Genomic DNA, 19,957 nt, shown 5'->3' on the forward strand with positions numbered 1-19,957 from the left:
AAGAGGAGAGGCACAAAACTGAAAAAAAAAATAACCGGTTATTAAGGCCCATTGGGATCAAATAATAACCATTTCAGTTTTTAAAAAAAAATAGGATAGCTATAGCATTCTGAGAAAATTCTGTGCTTATCAGTCACAGCTGGGAGACAAATATGGAGACCACAAGAGTATCTAACTGATGGCAGATTTTGGGTGGCTCCCACCTATACCCACATGCTGGTGCTGTGTGGCTGTCCTAGACCCCTGAACAGGTATAGTTTGCAGATCATAGATTCATGCATAGTCCTTTCATAGAATTTCCTGAGGAATGCTGATGTGAGTTTCCGTTACTTTCTGCACTCACATGAAGATTCTGAATATAAAAAGTACCGGTAATACTCAGAAAAGAAGAAAAGTTATCCAAATAATATGGCTTAACCTACTGTTTGCTTATGGTTTGACCACACCATTCAAGAATGGGCATGCGGATAGAGCGTACTGGGCTCTGTTCTATTCACTGTCTATGGGACTGACAGTAATACAAGAGTGCTGTTGTTGGCGTTCTCCAGTAGTCGCATACAGAATGGCAGGGCTTTGCCCGGTTTCATTTATAGAAAACTCCATTCTTGTGCTCTCCGGTGATTTCATGGGTCAAACCAACAACAATTAATTAGTTAACCACCTGTAATGCTGTGGTAGCACCGTTCGCAGTGAAGAGGCAGTGACCCACAAAGTTCAACATAAAAGTCTCTTTAATGTGTTACTTCACACATAATGGTGGATATTAGTTTTATAGTACACGTCATCAAAGTTCAATACACACAGTTGCATCTCATCTCAGTGCCCATTTCATATCACTACACATCGTATGGTATTTTTGATTGCAGTCCCTACACACGCCAGACCTCTCCTTGTCCAGTATCCATGGGGCAACTGCACGCCATATTACAGTCTCCAAACACAGCTTCACAAATTGCAGACACTACACTCGCAGTCTCTTCACTCACACAGCCGTACATAGCCCAGAATATCCTCCAGATAGCAGCCGGGCACCATATCCACCTGTTTGCAATCGTTACACAGGACATCCATCTTTGGTTCACCTCCGGGCACAGGACTGTCCACATCCAAGACCAGTTACTATGGACGACTTACATCGCCGTATATGCTGCGGGTGCCAGGCTATTCAGCTGCCATAGCTGCTTGCTCCGCTGTCCTGTGCTGCTTCACACACACAACCAGCGTTCTGAAGGCCTCTGCTCTGCACAACAGCACACACCAGACTGACACTGACGTTGCCCCTGACACTTGACACACCCATACCCTTTACTGCAGGGATCTTAACAGACAAACCTATGGCTTCCAGCCACATGGAAAACCTGGACCGCAAATCTGTAACTGCCATGCACACCTATGGACTTCAGATATCTCCATGCACAACCTGAGGAGAACACACAATGACCCCTACCTATGACACGAGTCACTGCCTCCCCCCATTCATACCTGTGGGGTTGAACACTTGATACCCCGTATGGGCACGAGACAGGGCATCTGTATGACCCTGTTACATCCCCGCCCAAAACAACATCTTCAGTCTCTCCTGCCAATACCTCTAGGGGGAGCCTATCGGGATTACACTCTGAACCTAATTTGGCGATCCCTATGGCAGGTATCTCAACATTTTCGGGTTCTACGCCCGACACAGCACATAAGCACATTCTCTGCTCCTTCCACTGCAGCTCCTGTTGCTGCAGAACCTCTTGCTGCAACTGCAGCTCCTCCGCAACACAGACTTCATGGACCCGCCAATCCACAGTAAATCTTCATAACCCCGAGTTACCGCTAGAAGCCTTCAATCTTCTTGGCCCCGCTGAGCCACAGCAAGCTGTCTTGAAAAATTATTTCCAGCAGATTTGCACAATGCTACGACGCATGCTTTGGAGTATGCCTCAGCTCACACTGCCTGCATTCTCTCCACCATATGTAATGCTGCGGTAGCACCGTACGCAATGAAGAGGCAGTGACCCACAAAGTTCAACACAAAAGTCTCTTTAATGGGTTACTTCACACATAAATGTGCATAGCATTTTATAGTACACATCATCAAAGTTCATTACACACAGTTGCATCTCATCTCAGTGCCCGTTTCATAGCACTACACATCATATGGCTTTTAAATTGCAGTCCCTAAACACGCCGGACCTCTCCTTGTCCAGTATCCGTGGGGTGACCGCACGCCATATTACAGTCTCTAAAAACTGCTTTACATGTTGCAGACACTACACTCGCCAGTCCTCCTCTGACTAGTTCCCGTGGGTGTTCGTCACCACTGTATCACAGTCTATTTACTCACACAGCTGTACACAGCCCTGGATATCCTCCAGATTGCTGCCGGGCACCATATCCACCTGTTTGCAATTGTTACACATGCCAGTCCTCTTTCGGGCACAGGACATCCACCTCCAGGTACACCTCCAGGCACAGGACTGTCCACATCCGACTCTTTTGGGCACAGGACCTCTACCTCCGATTCACCTTCGAGCACAGGACTGTCCACATCCGAGACCAGTTACCATGGACGACTTGCATCGCTGTATACGCTGCAAGTGCCAGGCTATTCAGCTGCCATAGCTACTGGTTCTGCTGGCCTGTGCTGCTTCAGACAGCCAGCACTCTGCAGGCCTCTGCTCTGCACAACAGCGCACATGAGACTGACACTGATGTTGCACCTGACACCTGACACATCCTTTCCCTTTACTGCAGGGTTTTTAACAGGCAAACCTGTGGCTTCCAGCCACATGGAAAACCCGGACCGGAAATCCGTAACTGCCATGCACACCTATGGACTTCATACATCTCCATGCACAACCTCGGAAGAACACACAGCGACCCCTACCTGTGACACGAGTCAGTGCCTCACACCCTCTAACTTTTGATTCTCACAATAACCCTTTAACAGAACTGTGCAAATGTGTTTACCATGAACTTACTTTGTTCTGCTCTATTGATGTTTTTCTATCTCTGCTGTCACCAGCCCCCTATAGCTTAGTCACTTGGGTAGTCATAGTAATCCATATGATGTTTTCTATAGGTAACTTTTTTTTCCCTGTGGAAGCTTCATTTCATCTTGGATTTTACCGAATGTTATACCTTTTTGCCACCTCTTTATTGGATTTTCACCACCACTTTTACCAACAAGGTAAGTCTTCTATTTATTAATTTGTGACACTTGTGTGAGTGTGTGCTTTGTGACTACGGTTTCTCACTATAATTCTGTTTTGCAGTAGCAATAATAAGTCTCTTTCCCTCCATGGTTTCTATATATAATGTTTTGAAAAATTACAACACATTGAACAAGCACTCTTGCCAATACCCAAAAGAAAAGACCCCCCAAAAAGGAGAGCTCAAAAATGTCAAATGTATTACAAGAACAGAGGTTGTCCTCAAAAATTTCATAACATTTGGGAAAGATGGTGTGATTCACCCTTAACACACCTAGCCCCTAGCGCTGTGATTTCCTCAATCCTGTAATCCCTGAGATTTTTCCTTCCTGGTGTATGAATGTGATGCTTCTTGACGACTCCAGAATATTTGCATATTATAACCTGAACTGTTACATGCCCAGAACCTTGATTAAGAACTTTTTGCTTGTTGGTGCAATGCTGTTGAGAATACGTTATATGTACTGTTTTATTGTTCCTATTTTATTTTATTCGTTTGTTTTGTAATTGAAGTATGATTTCATCATTGATATTGTGGATGATGATTTGTTGGATTACTTTGATTTTATGCTGCAATGTCACATGTCTGCTATATTATTTTGTGGAATCTTTCAATAAAAAGAGTTTTAAAAAAAATTGCATTTGAAATGTCCCAGGCAGTAATAAGCAAATATAAACTAATTTCATGCTCCAAAGTTAAAAATTGTATACCTCTCTGGAAAGTCTGTAACGGGAAACTCATTTCTGAAAAAAAAAAAAAAAAAAGCAATGTTAACATGGTACGTGATTGATCTTGTACAGCACACAGATTCCACAGGATATACTGTGCACATGACAAGGACCCATTACTTAGGTCACTCATAATGTTCAATGTTGCAGAGAGCAATCTCTGGATTCTTGAAAACTAATTATTGAAGAAACAATGATCGTATGTTGTTTTTTCGTGAGAGACGAACAGGAATACACATACTTTATGGCTATTGCTGGAGACTGTTGATTTTTATTTAAATTTCTGTTGCCCTAGGATAAGTGCACATCCTCTTCCCTCTGGTGCTGTCACTGCTTTATGCAGTCCAAGTCTAGTGTGTTTGTTTGTGAAGCCATTTACATATTTTAGAATGTGCAGTCTATGTGTCCACATAGAAAGTGATGAGACACTGCAAGTACAAGCTATGTGCTAGTCTAGTGAGAACAAAGGTAATACTATAGATGCATCCCCATGAAACTCTCAAAAGTACATATGTTTTGTATCCATTCGCTATACTGTGCTGACATCTAAATTACAGGTATTGGTCAAGTGTGCAGAAGAGTTCTGAGTAATCATTCCAATATACTGTCACTTGTGGCAAACTGGAGGAGATTCTGAAAGTCTCAGCAACATCCTAGGTCTACCACTAGGAGAACACTAGTGGCCAAAAGTCACTAGTGCAATCTATGTATGCTATCTAAAGAGACTTTCCCACCAACCAAGGTAATCGCTCAGTAGGATCACCCCTCAGTCACTGCTCAATATATGGTGAGCGGCGGCTCTAACAATGTTGTGAGACTGACTGACAAGCGGGTTAGCATTAGAGCTGTCAGGGCCGGGGGCGCCGTTACAGCCTCCGCTCGCTACGCACTGAGCAGTGACTGAAGCTGCGCCAGCCCACACCTGTTACTGAAGCCCGAATGCTCCCGGGGGAATAAAGTTCATTTTCTCCCCAGAGCGTTCCGCTAAGTGCAGGCGCTGGGCAGGTTAGTAATGCTATCAGGGCTCATAGTCACATGCGAGAAATTCGGAGTCTCGCATGTTAATACCCGGCACTGCACCTGGCACTCGGATCGGAGCGTGCGGCCGCATACCAATACATGCAGCCGCACGCTCTGCTCCTGAGTGCCGGCAACAGCGCCGGGTATTAACATGCAAGACTCATCCAAGTTTCTCGCAAGTGAGTATGAGCCCTTAACCTGCAGATTGACCTCTTATCTGTAGGTTAATAGCAATTTTCCCGGTGTCAGGTTCACTTTAAGTTCCCTTTTTAAGTGAAATATGTACTATTCTCAAATATTTAAAATAACTGAGGTCTAAGGGGTAACGTTTCTACTTATGGAGAGTGACATACCAGCTGGCTTGTCAAGGTAAGGAGGCTTATTCGCTGTGCAATGCTCCTCTGGGAAATTAAATATGCAAATTGCCTCTTTTGAGAAAAAGAGGACTTAACTCTATAGCGCCACCTGTTGGAAGTAGCGATCCTACAAGTCACGTTAAAGGGTTGATTGTGACTTGTAGGATCGCTACTTCCACAGGTGGCGCTATAGAGTTAAGTCCTCTTTTTCTCAAAAGAGGCAATTAAAATAACTGAATAACTTACTTTGACCAGGCTATGAGATGCATCATTTTTAGTCCTATATTCCAGAGCCAGCAGCTTAGAAAATTATCTTAACCCCTTAACCCCCGGGGCTTTTTTCAGTTTTGCATTTTCGTTTGTCGCTCCCCTCCTTCCCAGAGCCATAACTTTTTTATTTTTCCGTCAGTATGGCTAGTGAGGGCTTATTTTTTGAGGGACGAGTTGTACTTTTGAACGACACCATTGATTTTACAATGTCGTGTACTAGAAAACGGGAAAAAAATTCCAAGTGCGGTGAAATTGCAAAAAAAAGTGCAATCCCACACTTGTTTTTTGTTTGGCTTTTTTGCTAGGTTCACTAAATGCTAAAACTGACCTGCCATTATGATTCTTCAGCTCATTCCAAGTTCATAGACACCAAACATGTCTGGTTATTTTTTATCTAAGTGGTAAAAAAAATTCCAAACTTTGCTAAAAAAAAAAAATTTGCACAATTTTCCAAGACTCGTAGCGTCTCCATTTTTCGTGATCTCGGGTCGGGTGAGGGCTTATTTTTTGCATGCTGAGCTGACATTTTTAATGATACCATTTTGGTGTAGATACAATCTTTTGATCACCCATTTTTTTTAAAAGATCGCGCGATTCTGAATGCGGCGATACCAAATATGTGTAGGTTTGATTTTCTTTAAGTGTTTTATTTTGAATGGGGCGAAAGGGGAGTGATTTGAACTTTTATATTTTTTTTATTTTTTTTTATTTTTTAAAACAATTTTTTTTTATTTTTGCCATGCTTCAATAGCCTTCATGGGAGGCTAGATGCTGGCATAGCCTGATTGGCTCAGCTACATAGATCACTCCTATGTAGCTGAATTACAGCATTGCTATGAGCGCCGCCCACAGGGTGGTGCTCACATCAATCTGGCATCAACAACCATAGAGGTTGTCATGCTGACGCATCGCTGACCCCCGATCACGTGACGGGGTCAGTGGTGCGCGCATTTCCGGCCCGATGGCAGGAAGCGCTTGTTAAATGCCTCTGTCAGAGTTTGACAGCGACATTTAACTAGTTAATAAGCGCGGGTGGATCACAATTCCACGCGCGCCTATAGCGGATACATGTTAGCTGTTCAAAACAGCTGACAAGTCCCGGTTTTGATGTGGGCTCATCGCCGGAGCCCGCATCAAAGCAGGGGTTCTGTCATCGGACGTACTATTCCGTCCGATGGCAGAAAGGGGTTAAACCTCCTTGTAAACCAGCCAGTTTAGTATTAAAAGGATTTTCCAATCTTTAATAATTACTAGTTACAATCAATATGAGATTAACCCATTAGGCCACGTGTACATGTTCAGGATTTGTAAGCCAAAATTAGGAGTAGAACAATCAGAGGAAAAGTATAATAAAAACACGTCACCACTTCTGCATTTTTTATCCACTCCTGGTTTTGGCTTACAAATACTACATAGTAACATAGTAACATAGTTATTAAGGTTGAAGGAAGACTTTAAGTCCATCTAGTGCAACCCATAAATAAATCAATAATCCCCAAACACCGGAATATAGAAGACTTTTTAAATAACTTCTCAATATACAATAACCACATATAACCCTTTCCATAAATCAAATGTCAAAAAGGGTCAGAGAGTTTTAATCTTAAATATCTAACAAAATTTATTAAATCAAAAATTACAAAATAGTAAAATACAAAGGTGACACTAAAAGCGGGGTAATTAGGAGATAGTTCTGTTACATCATATGTTGCATTAAAGAGTATAAATATATATAAATATTGGTCCCATCAGGAATCCTAATACAAAAAATTATAGCACAATTATCAAGGTTCATAGTAACATCCCATACATACAGTAGGTGTGTGTAAGTGGCTAATCAAGCCTAGAAGTAAAGGATAGTACTGCAGGCAGCTTCCCATGTATGGGTGTATGTAAGTAACTAATCAATCCTAAGAGTAAGGGGAAATAGTACAAGCTGCAGTTCCAAGCCCAAACTAGAAGTGCGGTAGTGCATGTAATATATAAGAGCTATAATTACTCAGATATCAAATAACTAGCTCATAGTGAGCGATGCAACTTACGAAATATAATGGTAAATCACAGATCTCCACCTGCCGCCTCAACGCGCGTTTCGCCGATCTTCTTCAGGAGGCGTGGTTAAATGACGCGAGTGTGTCGGTATAAATAGCTCAATAAGCCAATCAGGATCGTGTATTCCGCCCGATGTCAGTCATAGCGGCGCATGCGCAGATAACACTACACTCCGTGATGAGCACTTCCGTCCGCGCTTCGTGGAACGCACGCCATCCACCGCTGCTAAATATAAGAATTTGTTAAATAAAAAAACAAAAATTTGGTGGACTAAAGCATCTCTGGATAATTATATAGCTCAAAATATTATCCCACGTGGCTTGAGAATTCAGCTATATCCTACTTTTGGGCTGGATGACTCTGAACTTATTACTAAATGGATGAATACAGCCTCCCTATGCTCTAAAAACTTAATGGAAATTATAAATGTTAAAAATACATCCCTATTGGAAGAAATTGATACGGAGTTGAACTCAATAAAGAAAGATCTTACATCGGGACTAAATGCTGATGATTTGAATAAATTTTATCATGATATTAACTTAGAACTTGAAAAATGGGAACAACAAATCAGTTCTACTAAAAGGAAGAAATACCAGAGGGACAAGATTATGAACAAAAAAAGATCTACCGATGGCAAATTAGATCACAAGAGGGTGGTAAACCTGCTAACACCACTAGGAGTCCATCTATTTCCTCCATTACTTCTGCATCTAGCAGTGCGCCATCAACACATGAAGCCGAATACCGTAATTCGAGGCGAATTAAAACACGCTTTGGAGGAAGAAATCAATATCAAGAGAGGCAGAATAAGAAACGTACCGATCAGCCAAAGGTAATTAATTTATCTTCTCATACACTCTCTGATGATCAAATATTATTATTAGAAAAAGGTTTAACATTTTCTCCCCCTCAACCACTAGACATATTCACGACAATAAAAGACATCCATTTGTTTGCAAGAAAATTAATTCTAAAACGATTTCACGAAAAATCAGCCATGGGGATAATATTGAACTCTGAAGAAGAAAAAGAGGTTCTCGCTATTCTTGAATCATTGGCAGATGAAAACAATCCTCCTGATCCGGTGAGCACCTTCCCTAATTTTCTTTATATGAATTCTTGTCCAGCAGTCGATGTCTTTATAAAATTAGTGACAGAAGATATCGAAAAAATAAGTCATAAATACTATTTTAAATCTAGTGATTTAAAAGAGAGAAAAATAATTCAAGAATTACAAGAATGGAAGGATGTCACCTTTAAAAGAGCAGATAAAGGGGGCAACTTAGTTATTTGGCCAAATGAACTACATGAGAGGCAAGCCTTTAAATTGTTATCTAATAGCCAATGTTACAAAAGATTAACCCATATTCCAACTCAAGAATACCAAAGGGAATTAGTGAACATCCTACTGGAGGCTTACGAGGAGGGAATTATTTTAAAAAAACTACTGGAGGTGATAGAAACATTAAAGCCAAAACTTCCAACTTTCTATCTCCTCCCTAAATTACACAAAAATGCCCTAGCCCCCCCCCCCCCCCGGCGTCCCATCGTATCGGATAATGGGATCCTTACCGAGATTATATGTAAAATAATTGATTACTACCTTAAACCAATTGTAACCACCCTTCCGTCCTTTACTTTAAACACAACTGCGGCACTAAAAAGATTAGACCAACTTCATCTTGATGACAACATGATCCTTGTCACTGCGGACGTAGAGGCACTATATACCTCAATTAAACACACTCAAGGTATAGCAGCGGTAACATGGTTTTTACAGAATAGTAATCTTGATAATAATCTCTGCAAACTCCTTCTCACTCTGCTGGAATTTATTCTGACCCACAATTGCTTTACCTTTAAAGATCAGGTGTTCCTCCAAGTACAGGGTACAGCGATGGGGGCGGCATGCGCCCCCTCTTACGCTAATTTATTTTTAGGCTTCTGGGAACGAGATCTATTCCAATGTTCGAACATCCCTGGCATCAATAAAATCCAAAATTGGATTAGATATATAGACGACATTATGTTTGTCTGGGAGGGAACTATAGATGAGCTTAAAAGCTTAATGACAGCGCTTAATGATAATGATTCTAACATTTATTTGACTTACTCATATGGACGTAAAGTTATGTTTCTTGATATTGACATATCTATCAATAATGATGGCTCTATCCTTACAACCATTTCAGAAAACCAACTGCTACGAATTCATTTCTACATGCACAATCTTCTCACTTGCCATCTACAATTCGTTCTATCCCGGTGGGACAATATATAAGAGCCAAAAGAATTTGCTCTACGGAAGAAGCATATCAAGAGCAAGCTAAAGATCTTTATTCAAGATTCAGAGAAAGGGGTTATGGACATAGACGAATTCAATATGCCTATAAAAAAAACACAACAAGTTACAAGAAATCAACTATTATATCAACAAAAGAAAAAATTCCGGATACATCTAAGGTGAGACTAATTACACCCTATATAGTCAATGGAAAGATTTTATAGAAATCATCCATAGCCGATGGAATGCTCTTCTTGTTGATCCTATTTTAAAGAAAACCCTTCCTCCGAAACCACTTGTAACTGCTAAAAGATCTAAAAATTTAGCTGATATGCTAGTTAGAAGTCATTATTCTCCTGCAAAACCTTCTCAGCAAAACATTTTTGGAGAAATTAAAGGTTTTTTTCCCTGTAAAAGATGCAAAGGATGCGCTAATACCATCAAAAGTAAAGAATTCTATAATGCTGATGAAACTCAAAAATATACAATCAGAAAATATCTGACTTTACATCTCAGGGAGTAATTTATCTTGCACGTTGCCCCTGCCATAAAATATATATTGGCATGACCACAAGAGAACTTCGCATAAGAATAAGAGAACATGTGCATGATATTGAAAAATCTAAAGACGCCAAACAAGACGAACAACTGAAGGACCCTTCCTCGTCATTTCAGGGCTTTTCATATTTCAGATGCTAGAGGGCTTGAAATCATGGCTATAGACCAGGTAACCTTGGGTATAAGGGGAGGGAATCTGTTTAAAGTACTGTCCCAAGTAGAGAGTCGTTGGATTTTCAGACTCAATTCACTAACCCCTTATGGACTAAATGAGAGTCATGGTTTTGGGTAATTTCTTTGAATACCATGGCCTCTTAGGTTTTGCTTTTTTCTTTTTTCGTTTTTTGCTTCTCTGTTATTTATTCTGGCTCCTATGAGGTTATTTAGTTTTAATGGGCTTTTTTGTTTTATTCTATGTCGTGTTCTGTGTGTTTTTATATGATTTTAATTATATATAATCTTTCAGATTTATTTATCATCATTGATATGGCTGCCCAATGTATCTCAGGGATGAAGTTGAAATTCTTGACTATGACTCCATGGACATGAGCTGCGTGAAATAAAGCTGCACAGATTGAAATTATCTGGATATTACCATACTAATATCCAGGGACATCTTTTATCAAATGCGAATTATCATACTATAAAGGGTATTAGGTCATGTATATTGGAAGTCCTCTTGAAATTTGATACATCTATTGAGGAATAAATGTATATTTTGTACTCTGTCATGTATGATCATATATATATGTATTCTGTTCCTGTACGTATATATTAGTGGTTAATTATTTATATGTTTTTAATAATACATCACTTTTTTATCACTTATATATTTTTTTTATATATAGTTATATTGATATATAATCACTTGATTGTTATTCTGCTTTTTGTGCGTATATACGAGTGGTTAACTAATAATAATTATTATTATACCACTATTATCACTATTATTGTATTACTCACTTTTTCATATATATCTAACCATTTAGGTATATATTTTTATATACCTGTATATATTATTTATAATCACTTTATTAATAATTATCACTTTTCTGCACCATTATGGTAGTCATTATTTATATGCCATCACTATGCAGATAATGCTGTAATTTTTCTACACTCACAGTATATTTTTATATCATGTTATTGCTATATATAGTATACAATATTTTAATATACTACTAATATTTTTATATATAATTTCTATAGTATTATAATTTTAACATACATATAGTATGGAATATTTATATCATCCTAATATCTAGTTATTATCTATTTTTGCCCTGTTGTAATCTGTGATATCTGTTAGTTGAGGTACACAAATCTCTTCCCTTTCCATTCTTTTTCTATACATATACGGTCTGTGCCGCTTAGCAGTTAATACGCATGCTTGGAGTCCTAACACTTAGTTCTCTTATTCTTACTTGTTAGCAGTCAGTACGCATGCTCGGAGTCCCTGCACTCAGCCTTCCCGGTGTGCTTCTCAGGTATACGCACGTGATCCCCGCTGCTTAGCAGCGGTGGATGGCGTGCGTTCCATGAAGTGCGGACGGAAGTGCTCATCACGAAGTGTAGTGTTATCTGCGCTTGCGCCGCTATGACTGACATCGGGCGGAATACACGATCCTGATTGGCTTATTGAGCTATTTATACCGACACACTCGCGTCGTTTAACCACGCTCCTGAAGAAGATCGGCGAAACGCGCGTTGAGGCGGCGGGTGGAGATCTGTGATTTACCATTATATTTTGTAAGTTGTATCGCTCACTATGAGCTAGTTATTTGATATCTGAGTACTTATAGCTCTTATATATTACATGCACTACAGCACTTCTAGTTTGGGCTTGGAACTGCAGCTTGTATTATTTCCCCTTACTCTTAGGCTTGATTAGTTACTTACATACACCCATACATGGGACGCTGCCTGCAGTACTATCCTTTACTTCTAGGCTTGATTAGCCACTTACACACACCTATGTATGGGATGTTACTATGAACCTTGATAATTGTGCTATAATTTTTTGTATTAGGATTCCTGATGGGACCAATATTTATATATATTTATACTCTTTAATGCAACATATGATGTAACAGAACTATCTCCTAAATACCCCGCTTTTAGTGTCACCTTTGTATTTTACTATTTTGTCATTTTTGATTTAATAAATTTTGTTAGATATTTAAGATTAAAACTCTCTGACCCTTTTTTGACATTTGATTTATGGAAAGGGTTATATGTGGTTAGTGCAACCCATAGCCTAACCTAACATGCCCTAACATGTTGATCCAGAGGAAGGTAAAAAAAAACCCATGTGGCAAAGAGTAAGCTCCACCTTGGGGAAAAAAATTCCTTCCCGACTCCACATACGGCAATCAGACTAGTTCCATGGATCAACACCCTATCAAGGAATCTAATATATATAACCTGTAACATTATACTTTTCAAGAAAGGCATCCAGTCCCCTCTTAAATTTAAGTAATGAATCACTCATTACAACATCATACGGCAGAGAGTTCCATAGTCTCACTGCTCTTACAGTAAAGAATCTGCGTCTGTTATTATGCTTAAACCTTCTTTCCTCCAGACGTAGAGGATGCCCCCTTGTCCCTGTCTCAGGTCTATGATTAAAAAGATCATCAGAAAGGTCTTTGTACTGTCCCCTCATATATTTATACATTAAAATAAGTAAGATCACCCCTTAGTCTTCGTTTTTCCAAACTAAACAGCCCCAAGTATAATAACCTATCTTGGTATTGCAGACCCCCCAGTCCTCTAATAACCTTGGTCGCTCTTCTCTGCACCCGCTCTAGTTCAGCTATGTCTTTCTTATACACCGGAGACCAGAACTGTGCACACTGGCCACTAAATGTGAGTTTGTCATCCACCCATACACCCTGGTCTTTTACTGATGGAAAAAACTCACCAAATACTCATTGTGTGCACGTGACCTTAACCTCTATCTGACCTCGGACGGGATAGTACGTCCAAGGTCAGAACCCCCGCTTTGATGCGGGCTCCGGCGGTAAGCCCGCATCAAAGCCGGGACATGTCAGCTGTTTTGAACAGCTGACATGTGCCCGCAATAGCGACGGGTGGAATCACGATCCACCTGCCGCTATTAACTAGTTAAATGCCGCTGTCAAAACGCTGCCAGCTGCATTTAACCGGCGCTTCCGGCTATTGGGCCGGAAATGAGAGCATCTCCGACCCCCGTCACATGATCGGGGGTCAGCGATGCATCAGGATAGTAACTATAGAGGTCCTTGAGACCTCTATGGTTACTGATGCCGGCCTGCTGTGAGCGCCACCCTGTGGACGGCGCTCATAGCAAGCCTGCAATTCAGCTGATTGAGTTGTGCCAGCTTCTAGCCTACTATGGAGGCTATTGAAGCATGGCAAAAGTAAAAAAAAAAGTAAAAAAAAGTGAAATCACCCCCTTTAGCCCCATTCAAAATAAAACAAAAAATCAAATATACACATATTTAGTATCGCCGCATTCAGAATCGCCCGATCTATCAATAAAAAAAAGGATTAACCTGATCGCTAAATGGCATAGCGAGAAAAAAATTTGAAAAGCCAGAATTACGTTTTTTTGGTCGCCACGACATTGCATTAAAATGCAATAACGGGCGATCAAAAGAACGTATCTGTACAAGAGTGGTATTATTACAAACGCCAGCTCGGCATGCAAAAAATAAGCCCTCACCAGACCCCAGATCACGAAAAATGGAGACGCTACGGGTATCGGAAAATGGTGCAATTTTTGTTTGTTTTTTTAGCAAAGTTTCGATTTTTTTTTCACCACTTAGATAAAAAAGAACCTAGACATGTTTAGTGTCTATAAACTCGTAATGACTTGGACAATCAATATGGCAGGTTAGTTTTAGCATTTAGTGAACCTAGCAAAAAAGCCAAGCAAAAAGCAAGTGTGGCATTGCACTTTTTTTTGCAATTTCACCGCACTTGGAATTTTTTTCCCGTTTTCCAGTACCGGACATGGTAAAACCAATGATGTCGTTCAAAAGTAAAACTCGTCCCGCAAATAATAAGCCCACACATGGCCATATTGACGGAAAAATAAAAAAGTTATGGCTCTGGGAAGGAGGGAAGCAAAAAACGAACACGGAAAAATGGAAAATCCCACGGTCATGAAGAGGTTAATATACTGTCTACAACAGAGATTACTCTGTTAGATACACAGGGGAGGGTCCTGGGCCCCCTAGTTGGTGCACACACCAGGTACGGTACCTATATTACTGTGTCTGCACCTAGTTAGGTGCTTGATATCACGCCTGTTGTATTTCATTTACTATTCTTCTTATTTTCATGGGCTGTTATCTTATTACTATTGAGTACTGCTGGGTACACCGGCTATGGGGGGTTTCACAGGTCCCTACGCTTACAGTGTATTGTGGTTTAGTTCTCCACCTTCCCTACCCTGTCCTTTGTGCCTACATATTGTTTTTAAAGGTATATTAATAAAAGTGATTTTTTATGGGATATAACTGTGTTCTTGTGGTGTTTTAGGATTTCTGTTAGATACACGAATACATTTTTGATTGACTGAGATGCTGTGACATTTCAGAAAGAACATACTTTTAAAAGTCAGCTTGGGACAATGCCACAAAAACAGCTAGCTGAAGTGACAGAAGTTAGTTGAAGAGGCAGATCTCGAAGGCTTCTCCTAGCCTCACATCCTGATGCTGATAGGCATCTCCCTTTGTATGTATCTAGAACACGACCTCCCAGTCAAGGGGATTGGGGCTGGTAGTAACCACAGGCGACCTGCCTATTGGACTACTAATCCTCATCGCATCATTTCTGAACAGCTTTTAAAAGAATGTTTTCTTTGAAATGTCGCAGTATTTCACAGTAAAATATACATGGCTGCAGTAAGGGAGCCAAACTCTGATTCATGCTGACAGTGGTTCGGTATATGATCTTCCAGCTAACAAAAAATATAATTCTCAAAAAATATCTTTTCCTTAAAAGAATGACAGTAATACATTGAAATAAAAATTAAATAACCTATCTTGGCTCTGTTTTAACCCTCTTCTTTAAATATTAGGAATTCTTGAGTAATAAACTGCAAGGTATTTTATTTAATGATACAATTGCTTCTTATCCCTTTCTACATCATTTAAAATTATAAAAACCCACACTTACCTGGAATATGAAGATCCAAACTCGAAATTGAAAACAAAGTCTTTTAGCCGGGACATTTTCATTGTAATACAATAATAAGGACCAGGAGTTTTCACATTCCATGTGACTGGAAGCGCATCTAATATAGTGGCACGGTCCTCCACAAACTGACGTCTAATTGTGTGATCCATTGAAGGAAATAGCCTTATTTAAGGATGCTGAGGAAATGGTACATCATAAAATGTTAATAAATGCGTGTATCTGACTCAAAGTATCTGCAATGACTATGAGAAAAGATCTTCCTCAGTTACCCTTCACAGGTGGGGGTAAAAGGGAATCTGTCAGATCATTCAGCCCTTCCCCGCTCCCTCCCAAACTGATTACATTTGTGTGTAGGTGGTTTTAAGAACACAAGTGAATCCACCAACCGCCCGAGCTGCCACCTCACCAACCGCCCGAGCTGCTGCCTCACCAACCGCTCGAGCTGCCGCCTCACCAACCACCCGAGCTGCCGCCTCACCACCACCAGAGCTGTTGCATCCCTGACCTTCTGTCTCTTCCCCAGTATCCCGTAGAATGTAAGTCCGCAAGGGAAAAATTCCCAGGCTCGAGTTCATATGAGGACATCCAGCAGAGGGCGCATCACAGCGACTCGAGGTAACTACAGGACATTCCCCTGCACTCCATTCATTCCCCGTATTTTTACAGCCACGAGCACAGCTGATTTAGCAGAGCTCCTGGGTGTAAAATGATTTAACCCCTTCAGATGGATTTACATCGTGGGACGTGCCAGAACGACGGAAGGTATGGGATATTGTTGATTTTTTATTTTTCCTTTTTTACAGAACGAGGGTCTTCAGTTGGATTGAGAGTATAATAAAATATTAAAACACCCTGTGTCTTTATTTCATTAAAATACTTTGTAACAATGTGTGTGTTTTATTAACCATTTCGTACTATTGGATTAATAATGGATAGGTGTCATAATTAACGCCTCTCCATTATTAATCTGGCTTAATGTCACCTTACAATAGCAAGGTGACATTGACCCTTCATTACCCCATATCCCACCGTTACACAGGAGTGGGAAGAGAGTGGCCAAGTGCCAGAATAGGCGCATATTCCAGATGTGCCTTTTCTGGGGTGGCTTGGGGCAGATGTTTTTAGCCAGGGGGGGGGGGCAATCACCATGGACCCTCTCTAGGCTATTAATATCTGCCCTCAGTCACTGGCTTTACCACTCTGGCGAAAAAATTGCGCGGGAGCCCACGCCAATTTTTTTCTGCGATTTAACCCTTTAATTTAATAGCTAGAGCGCCCAAATTTTGCACATACACACTACTAACATTAGTAGTGTGGAATATGCAAAAGAAAAGGGATATGAGATGGTTTACTGTATGTAAACCATGTCTCATATCATGTCGGGTTTGGGAAAGAGATAGCAAAAGCCGGCAATTGAATTACCGGCTTTTATGCTATCTAGCGCTGAATTAAATATAAATACAGTATATATATATATATATATATATATATATATACACTCACTGGCCACTTTATTAGGTACACCTGTCCAACTTCTTGTTAACACTTAATTTCTAATCAGCCAATCACATGGCGGCAACTCAGTGCATTTAGGCATGTAGACATGGTCAAGACAATCTCCTGCAGTTCAAACCGAGCATCAGTGTGGGGAAGAAAGGTGATTTGAGTGCCTTTGAACGTGGCATGGTTGTTGGTGCCAGAAGGGCTGGTCTGAGTATTTCAGAAACTGCTGATCTACTGGGATTTTCACGCACAACCATCTCTAGGGTTTACAAAGAATGGTCCGAAAAAGAAAAAAAATCCAGTGAGCGGCAGTTCTGTGGGCGGAAATGCCTTCTTGATGCCAGAGGTCAGAGGAGAATGGGCAGACTGGTTCGAGCTGATAGAAAGGCAACAGTGACTCAAATCGCCACCCGTTACAACCAAGGTAGGCCTAAGAGCATCTCTGAACGCACAGTGCATCGAACTTTGAGGCAGATGGGCTACAGCAGCAGAAGACCACACCGGGTACCACTCCTTTCAGCTAAGAACAGGAAACTGAGGCTACAATTTGTACAAGCTCATCGAAATTGGACAGTAGAAGATTGGAAAAACGTTGCTTGGTCTGATGAGTCTCGATTTCTGCTGCGACATTCGGATGGTAGGGTCAGAATTTGGCGTAAACAACATGAAAGCATGGATCCATCCTGCCTTGTATGGAGCATCTTTGGGATGTGCAGCCGACAAATCTGCGGCAACTGTGTGATGCCATCATGTCAATATGGACCAAAATCTCTGAGGAATGCTTCCAGCACCTTGTTGAATCTATGCCACGAAGAATTGAGGCAGTTCTGAAGGCAAAAGGGGGTCCAACCCGTTACTAGCATGGTGTACCTAATAAAGTGGCCGGTGAGTGTATATGTGTGTCTCAATGACATATATATATATATATATAGATACTGTATATATGTTTTAACGAACATCTGAGCACATAAATCCATTAGATGTCGGTTTTGCAAGCCTGCGAGAAAATATCGCAGTACGGATGCCATACGGATTACATACGGAGGATGACATGCGCAAAATACGCTGCCACACCCTGCCTACGGATGACATACGGATCACTATTTTGGGAACATTTCTGCGTATTACGGCCATAAAAAACGGACCGCATTTTCATACGCTGAGTGTGACGCCGGCCTTAGCGGAGAATGGCATTAGGCTGACAATGAAACTGGAAGCCATGGCAGTGGATGTACCCTCTCCCAACCAGAGCACTTTCAGCCTCATTTGCATATTTCTTCTAGAGTGGATGTTTCCACAACACAGCAGTGCATTTTAACAAAGGTAAGGATTTAGTTGTGTTCTTATAGCCTACACACACTTTTAATCTGTTTGAATGAGTGGTAAAATCAAGTGACAGATTCCCTATAAATAGGACTTGATGAAACAAGACATAAATGAAACTTGTAATTGGGGTCACAATAAAAGGGGGCATGAAACCAACAATGTATAGTTTTGAGCTTGGTAAGTTTGAGGAACTGCATTAAAAAAAAGTTAATACTACTGGTGTATTAGGTACATGGGCAAAAAAGTTCAAAGATGTTCCCTTAAAAATCAAGATCTGGTCAAAAAGCTTTATACAAAATTCCATAGAAAGAAAACATGACACAAGAGCAAAATATGCAGCAGGTTTTCGGATCATTTATGATAATTCTTCATGCCATGAAGAAGGATCATAAGTGAATCCGTGTTGCGCATTTTTCTCTTGTGTCATGTTATCTTTCCTTGTAATCTGGATTAAAGCTTTTTTACTCGATCTCAGAAGCTGAATTCCTTTTGCTCATGACCCATGGTAAAGTACAACCTGTTTTCCTTGTTGTCTAGAGTCTACAGATATGATTCTTACAAATTTCCCGCTTTAAAGGGTAAGTCCAACTTCTCTAATGTAATTTAAACAAATCTTTCAGACTTATTACAACCTAAGTGTGTCACCACTGGAAAAAATGAATGTCAGATTCTTACAAGTACATCTTAGGCTTCAATGTTCTAGAAAAACAAGTGTTTTGTCACAAATTAATCTATGATGGCAAAAATTAACCCAAAACAAAAATTGCCACACAGGAACTTAAGTTTTATTCATTTTGAAGCCCCAGATCTCTAGGCTCACCTGGTAATGGAATGACACCACCTTCAGTGTGTAGAGCATGTAGTGCTACAATAAATGCACATTACACCTTGTAGGGTTGCTAGGATTCATGGTCATGAATACAGGGAGGGGTTGAGCACGATATTACTAAGCCAGTAAATGTTGACTTTGATTTCTTCACTGGCTTAAGTGCTTAGCAAGAAAGAGACCTGTTTAGTCAGAAACTATTGGTCTTATCTCTGCTGGAAACTGTTCACATCAGAAACTGCCTCTACAGATTAGTTATTTATTAGTTTTCTATTGAAGCGCAATTGCACAATTATTATATTTTTTATTTTTTGCCACGTTCACTAAATTTTAAAACTGACCTGCGTCTATGATTCTCCAAGTCATTACGAGTTTGCAGATACCAAACATGTATAGGTTCTTTTTTAAGTGGTAAAAAAAAATCCAAAGTTTGCAAAAATAACAAAAAAGTGGCGCCATTTTCCAAGACCGGTGAGGGCTTATTTTTTGCATGCCGAGCTGACATCTTTATGGATATCATTTTGTGGGAGATATCATGTTTGGATCGCCTGTTATTGGACAGCACGGTGGCTCAGGGGTTAGCATTGCAGCGCTGGGGTTCTGGGTTCATATTCCACCAAGGACAACATCTGCAAGGAGTTTG

The 19,957-nt window shown here is 40.4% G+C and overlaps 1 protein-coding gene and 1 long non-coding RNA gene across 2 annotated transcripts in view; one reads left to right on the forward strand and one right to left on the reverse strand.

Annotated features, from left to right (window-relative positions):
- The window catches only part of LOC143773624 (uncharacterized), a 259,564-nt gene extending 240,233 nt beyond the window's left edge, over positions 1-19,331 (reverse strand). Inside the window, exons 1-3 of the mRNA XM_077261024.1 lie at positions 19,309-19,331; positions 15,639-15,835; positions 3,912-3,944 (exon numbers count right to left, since the gene is read on the reverse strand). Coding sequence (XP_077117139.1) covers positions 3,912-3,944; positions 15,639-15,808 — 203 coding nt within the window. The 5' untranslated portion in view covers positions 15,809-15,835; positions 19,309-19,331. The remainder of the gene's footprint in view (positions 1-3,911; positions 3,945-15,638; positions 15,836-19,308) is intronic.
- Positions 8,213-10,070, forward strand: LOC143773623 (uncharacterized). The gene is made up of 3 exons (XR_013215260.1): positions 8,213-8,462; positions 8,551-8,714; positions 9,823-10,070. It is a non-coding gene; the product is annotated as an uncharacterized LOC143773623 (long non-coding RNA).
- Positions 19,332-19,957: the final 626 nt, after the last annotated feature.

This window comes from Ranitomeya variabilis, chromosome 5, assembly GCF_051348905.1.
Source record: "Ranitomeya variabilis isolate aRanVar5 chromosome 5, aRanVar5.hap1, whole genome shotgun sequence".
Lineage (NCBI taxonomy): Eukaryota > Metazoa > Chordata > Amphibia > Anura > Dendrobatidae > Ranitomeya > Ranitomeya variabilis.